The 6132-nt window shown below is 33.9% G+C and overlaps 1 protein-coding gene across 1 annotated transcript; it reads right to left on the bottom strand.

Moving 5' to 3' along the window:
- Window positions 1–4: 4 nt before the first annotated feature.
- On the bottom strand, window positions 5–5115 carry LOC133316867 (uncharacterized; the record flags this gene model as incomplete). The annotated part of the gene is made up of 6 exons (XM_061518663.1): window positions 5020–5115; window positions 2221–4512; window positions 1998–2115; window positions 1772–1857; window positions 1124–1368; window positions 5–56 (listed from the first exon to the last, which is right to left on the bottom strand). Coding segments are annotated over exons 1-6 (2889 nt in total), but the record flags the coding sequence as incomplete, so codon positions are not given.
- Window positions 5116–6132: the final 1017 nt, after the last annotated feature.

Raw genomic sequence — 6132 nt, forward strand, 5'->3', positions numbered from 1 at the left:
TTCTTTCCAGAAGTACGGTATAGAAACCCTGGAAATTTAACCGATTAAGCTCTGACCTACAAAATTCCAAAGTACAGGTATCAGGTATTGACTCAGATAAAACTATAATGTAGCACAATTTAGAGAAGATATCATGATCATATGATATGGTAGATGTGAACAAATCCATTAGTAAATGGTATAAATGTGTAGCTGATAGGTTTAAATTCCTATCGTGAACAAAGAAAGAGAGTTTATTGAATTAAAAGAGAATTACAAGCAATAATAAAAGTGTAAAACTGCTCCCAGCATTGGAGGATCTCTCCAAGCCCCTGCTATGCAGAACTTACAATATGAAAAACCAGAATAATGCTACTCATCCCTCCTACTTTCATATATAGAGAGCATTAAACACTGCTAACTAATATTGCAGTTATTTTCTAAAATAAATGCTGCATTTAACCATAACAGCTACATTAATTCAGATCTTCCCACAATAACTGCCCATTAAATTGCAGTTAATACAATTACTAATTATTTATTTAAATAACTAACTCCTAAATACTACAAGAATAACTAACCACATTACATAACTGAATTACATCCATTACTTGTCTCTAACTGAAAATAAATTTCTATCAGTAGCCGTGTAGGAAGCCAAAAAATCCACATAAATATGAATGACCTACCCGATATTATCCAATAACAATTACTCCTAGAAATTATATCCTTTGCAGAAAATACATTTTTTCAACACTTATTTGTGCAATACAATTTGTACATTTTTTCTGCAGAAAATACAGATAGTAAAAAGACTCAAAAATCACTAGTCAAATGGAATACATTTTTTCTGCAGAAAATACAATACAAATCAAAAGGAAGTAAAGGATCCTCTTGTTAAATAAGACTTATGAAACATTCTCACATGAACAACTTTACCCTATAGATAAAACTAGAACCACTCCAATTGAACATCCCAGGAAAGGTGAGATTAAAAGGCGTAATATAAGATAGAACTACGGTCAGCAGGTCCCTCTGCCTATGATTTACACACTACGTATATGATGAGTACAACACAAACACAATATACAAAGAATTATAATAAAACATTATGAGCATATCTTGAAGGATAAGAATTTCTGACCATCTGCTGAATATAACATCTTCCACGAGATCTCTGCTAGAGAAAGGTTCCTTTAGGGGCTCGAAACATTCATGCATCACTGAAAGAGCAACGTTGAGTTTGCAGTAACTTTCTGCTAGCAATTCACTTTTAGCACTGCCAAGATTACAACTCTCAGAGTTGCTGAACTTCACTAGTGTCCAAGTTAGATTGCCCAAACCCACTGTAACTGGCACTCCTAACAGTTTGTTGAGGCCTTCATATATCTGCAAAAAATAGATATGAGAGTGTAGAGTAGAACTGGTGTAGTAAAAAAACCTTTTCTAGCAGCACATATATCAAAGACAGACAGCCTTATATGCTTCTCTGGCATTAAACAAATACCTTCTGCTTTTCAAGAAAATAAAGCCTCATAAATTCAATGAAATCACGTGTAACTGTTGACCAGAATCACATATGCAGAAGTATTGACAATACATACAATTTTGTTTCAATAAACGAGCAGTAAAATAATGCTTCGAATGAAAGTAAAAGCAGAATAAATTCAATAACAAAAAAAGGGAAAGAAAATCCTGGAAGTAAATAAAAAGGAACTGCTAATTTTTGGTGCAAAAAATGACTAAAAATTTCTTAAAACTAGAAGAAATGAGGGAGGTGGATTTAATGTACCTTTTCACACTTTTTTCCACAGAACCAGTTTTCCTGATACCTTCTTGATTCATCCACAGCTCTACTTTTCACGCACCTAACATGATCTACATAAGATTGACAAAGATGACACCATAAGCATTGCAATGTTGATTTACATTATTACATATGTAGAAAAATACACACTCAAAAAGATATCCAGGCATGAACGAAATGTTAAAGTGAACATACATATTAGCGTACTTACATTTATTTTCACACTGAGTACAAGCAAGGAAATGTCCATCCTCATCTCCATTGATTTTGCTTTGGCCACAAATCCCGCAACGACACGATGGACAAAACCAGTCACCATCAGGGATATCCTATAGAGGAAAAATGAAACCAGCCCACGTAAATTGAAGTAATAAGTAAAAACAAGATAACATTAAATAAATATTGCATGATTGAGAAGGAAAAGGCTAATCTACCTCCAAACCGAGACATGTCTTGTGAAATGAAGACGGACATTGATCACATAAAATAAGTTCACCACCATAGTGGCAAACAGAACAAATGTAGTCATTCTCCCCTTGAAACAAACCATTGCATGGTTTTTCTTTAGTTTCCCTTATCCTATAATCTTGCATTATTTGAATCTGGCAATCTAAGAGTGACCTACCATAATCTTCCAAAAAGATATTAGCAGCAGGTCTGGGGGTACTACTACCACTAGCATGCTTTTCAAAGCCAACAAGACTGTAAACTGTCTGACAGCAGTTACATTTGATTCCATCACGAGTTATTCGCCCCTCAGCCATAGCACGGTACCGGCTTTTTTCCAGGTAATAAACCTTAGACCTTGGTAGCACTACATTGTGGTCTATCAACCAAGACAAAACATTTTGTGGCTTCTGGTGTGACAGAGAAGGGGTAGACACCTCTTGCACCCTTTTACTTGATCTAAGCACCCGTACAGGTAATCCATTCCTTTGGCGCTTAGGTAGGCTAGCCTTTGAATTACTCAAGCGTTTCCGCTTCCTATTTGCAGTAGATCCACTTGCAGCTACGCCATCTATGCCATGTAATGCAGGTTTCTCCGGAGGCAATTGGGATACTCTATTTAATAAATCACCATTCTGAACTTGATCAACATTTTCCTCATTAATGACTGAGTCATTTTCATTTACAAGTTGCATGCCAGAATTAGTCCATTTAGGAATGCTTTCTTTGATACAAAATCCACATGCTGCATGGAGTGTCAGAAAAATTTTCTTTTGTGGACATATATATTTAATTCCCCTTCTTTTATTAGTTGGATGATGTTCCAAAGTCCATCCTTCTGCTAGCAGATGCTTCTTTGCTTTCTGTATCCATTTTCTTTTATCAGTCCTGTTCTTTTTGAATGCATTATAATATTCCACAACAGCTTGAGGACAAAACGCCGGTTCATCTGCAAATTCTGGTTCATCTACAACTTCAACAGGAGGAGGTGGCAAAGTTGCAAGAGAAGTATCTGGATCCTGAATCTTTTCGGATGGATTAAGAGGCACATGTGAAAGATGGGAGTCAAAGGTATGATGCATTATACTCTCATCATTTTGGGACATCAAGAAGTTTGTTTTGGAGTTATTTTGCATAACTTTACAAACTTTAGTGAGTGAGAGGTAAAACTTCTGGTCCTGTTCATCAGGTGACTTGTACCTGTAACGTTTATACCCACGAAATTTAGATGTCCACTCAATTTTCCATCCAAGGTATGCAAGATGTTTATGTACTTTTTTAGTCCAAAGTTTCCTAGTTGCTATGCTCTTAGAACCAAGTGCATATTGCTTAACAGCATCAGGACATAATTCAACTTCAGAAAACTTAAGAGGTTTCCAATGCCCGGACCTTGAACGAGTTGAGGATATATTTTCTCTATTATTCTCAAAACAGCTAGAACCTGAAACTTCTTCACCAGCATCATCAGGGGGGATTTCAGTTTGAAACTCTGATAAGACCTCTTCAAATGGAGGAAGAGGATCTTTCTGCATCAAAATTTCCTTTTCAGGTAATGTTGTGTTCAAGTCCCCATTAGCTACAGGTTCAACAGACTCCACCTCTGGTGTTTCATTGAATAAACTCCTTGGAAGGTTTAAGACTGAGAAAACTTCTTCTGCAGTAAGAGAAAAGTACTCATCAACAACATCCAATACCATGTCTCTCCATAAGTCCTTCACATTGAATGTCCACTCCCCAATCCTGTTAAAATCACTTTTTCCCCGTACATCATACCAAATCTGCTTTGCTGAAACTCCAACAAATGATGTCCTCTCACACTCCTCAATCAATTCAAGAAACACCCATTTCCCTCGCTGCTCCCACTTCTCTGCAACTTCATCCCAGTCCTGAGTAATCCGAAGTTGGTGAATTTCAACATTCATTTCATCACCCAAATCAGGGAAAAACACACTCCTCTCCTCCTTCTCATCATTGTGATCAAATATAACACCTTCCCACCAAGCTTCCTGATAGTTCACATCAACACACACACCAAATTTAAGGTTCCTTTTATCAAACTCAATCAAAGGAGGCACTGGCCTAATGAAACCGCGCTTATAGAAATCTGAAGAGCTACTTTGACCATCCAAAGCTTCAGAAACATGCACTAACTCCTCAAGATTATTAATCTCGTCATCATCTAAGATATTATCATATCTGACTAGGCGCTTTAGCTTCTCACAGTGGATAACTATCCCCGGGTGCCATGACCCCAGAAACCCATCCTCAGCACTCCTCAACTGAAAATTTCAAAAGTCAAAACTTTTCAAATTCTAGAAAAGGAAATTCCAGATAAAAAAAAAAATACACACTAATTTTAACTACAAAAATTTTTGAAAACTTAATATTATATTACCATAAACATTGCCACAAGTCAAAAAAGTACTTTGCAAGAACGACAAAGGGAACAATGCACAGTACAATAAACCGTCAAAAAAGGGGATTTTTTTTTTGGTAGATAAAAAAAAAAGGGAATTTAATAATGAAAACATCAATGGTATGTGTAATGTAGCCATCAAAATACAGTGACAACCAATCGTTGAAACTAATCAAAACCCAAGAATTAACAACAACAACAATGAAAACCAAATACTCACAAACTGAAACACATTGACAAGGATAGAAAAACAATTAAAAAAAAACAGCATCGTACAAAAGTTAAAGAATTGCGAAAAAAAATAAATTAAAAAAGACCCCAGAAATTCCAATAACGAAAAGAACATTGTTTTTTTCAAGAAATTGATTACCTCAACACGTTCATTGATTCCAAAGAACATTTTCTTTTTGGCGAATCCTCCTTGAGGCTTCTTGCTTGGAGAATCCATCACTCCCTCTACAGCCATTGGATACTTTTCAGTTTTGAGAATGCCGCCTTTCACACGAAAGAACATATATTATAATCCTTTTATAGTAATTAAGACTCTTGTTTAATTTAACTTTTTATATTTAACATTAATTTGAAATTTGAAATATTATATAAAATTAACATATATATATAGAGATATATATATTAATCATCAGCTGCTATACACATTCCATTGTTGCTTACGTGGCGATCTTTATGGGCCTACTTAGTGTAGCGATTGCCCCCACGTGATCTTTTACAGTCCTAGGTTATTTGTGCACGTGCAACTTTGAAAACAAAAACATGTGGACCCAATGGACTCCTGTCACAGCTTTTTCACATGTTCTGTCAATGTTATTAAATTCTGATTGTTAAGTGATTGGTCAACGTATTGGATTAATACTTATACTCAGTAGTTGGATTGTTGCTTCAATTCCGCTAAATTAAATTTATATTAAATTAGTACATTATTCATGCGATCCATAGAAAAAAAAAATCAAAATTTTGTTGTTGATTAATCTCTAAAAAAATATTCAAAATTAATCTCTAAATTAGTACATTTTAAGTTAAATTTTTAATTTATTTTCTTTTAAAGTATAATTAAGTCTTTTTTTTTGCAGTTAAATTTCAAATATTTTTTATCAACTTTACATATTTTTTATAATTTTAAATATTTTTCATTTAAACTATAATTTTATATTATATTTAAATTTATTATATATATATTTTTCCCAGTGCAGAAAATTAAAATGCTAAAAGAAATTTACTATATATGTATATATATAAATTTTTATATATATATATATATATATATATATATATATATATATGTTCAACTTCAGAAATTTCTTGAGGTCTTTTGGTTTTTTTGATAATTATGGGAAAAAGCATTCAATGGTTTTGTTAATTGATTGGTCAACGTATTCAGTAGTTGGATTGTTGCTTCAATTCCGTTAAATTAAAAAAAGGTACTTGGTGAATTAGAATCATTTTAATTACAGGCTGTTTAATTGAC

The sequence above is a fragment of the Gastrolobium bilobum genome, unplaced genomic scaffold, assembly GCF_033153095.1.
Source record: "Gastrolobium bilobum isolate Gb01-03AN ecotype WA unplaced genomic scaffold, APGP_CSIRO_Gbil_v1 utg29767, whole genome shotgun sequence".
In the NCBI taxonomy this organism is placed as follows: Eukaryota; Viridiplantae; Streptophyta; class Magnoliopsida; order Fabales; family Fabaceae; genus Gastrolobium; species Gastrolobium bilobum.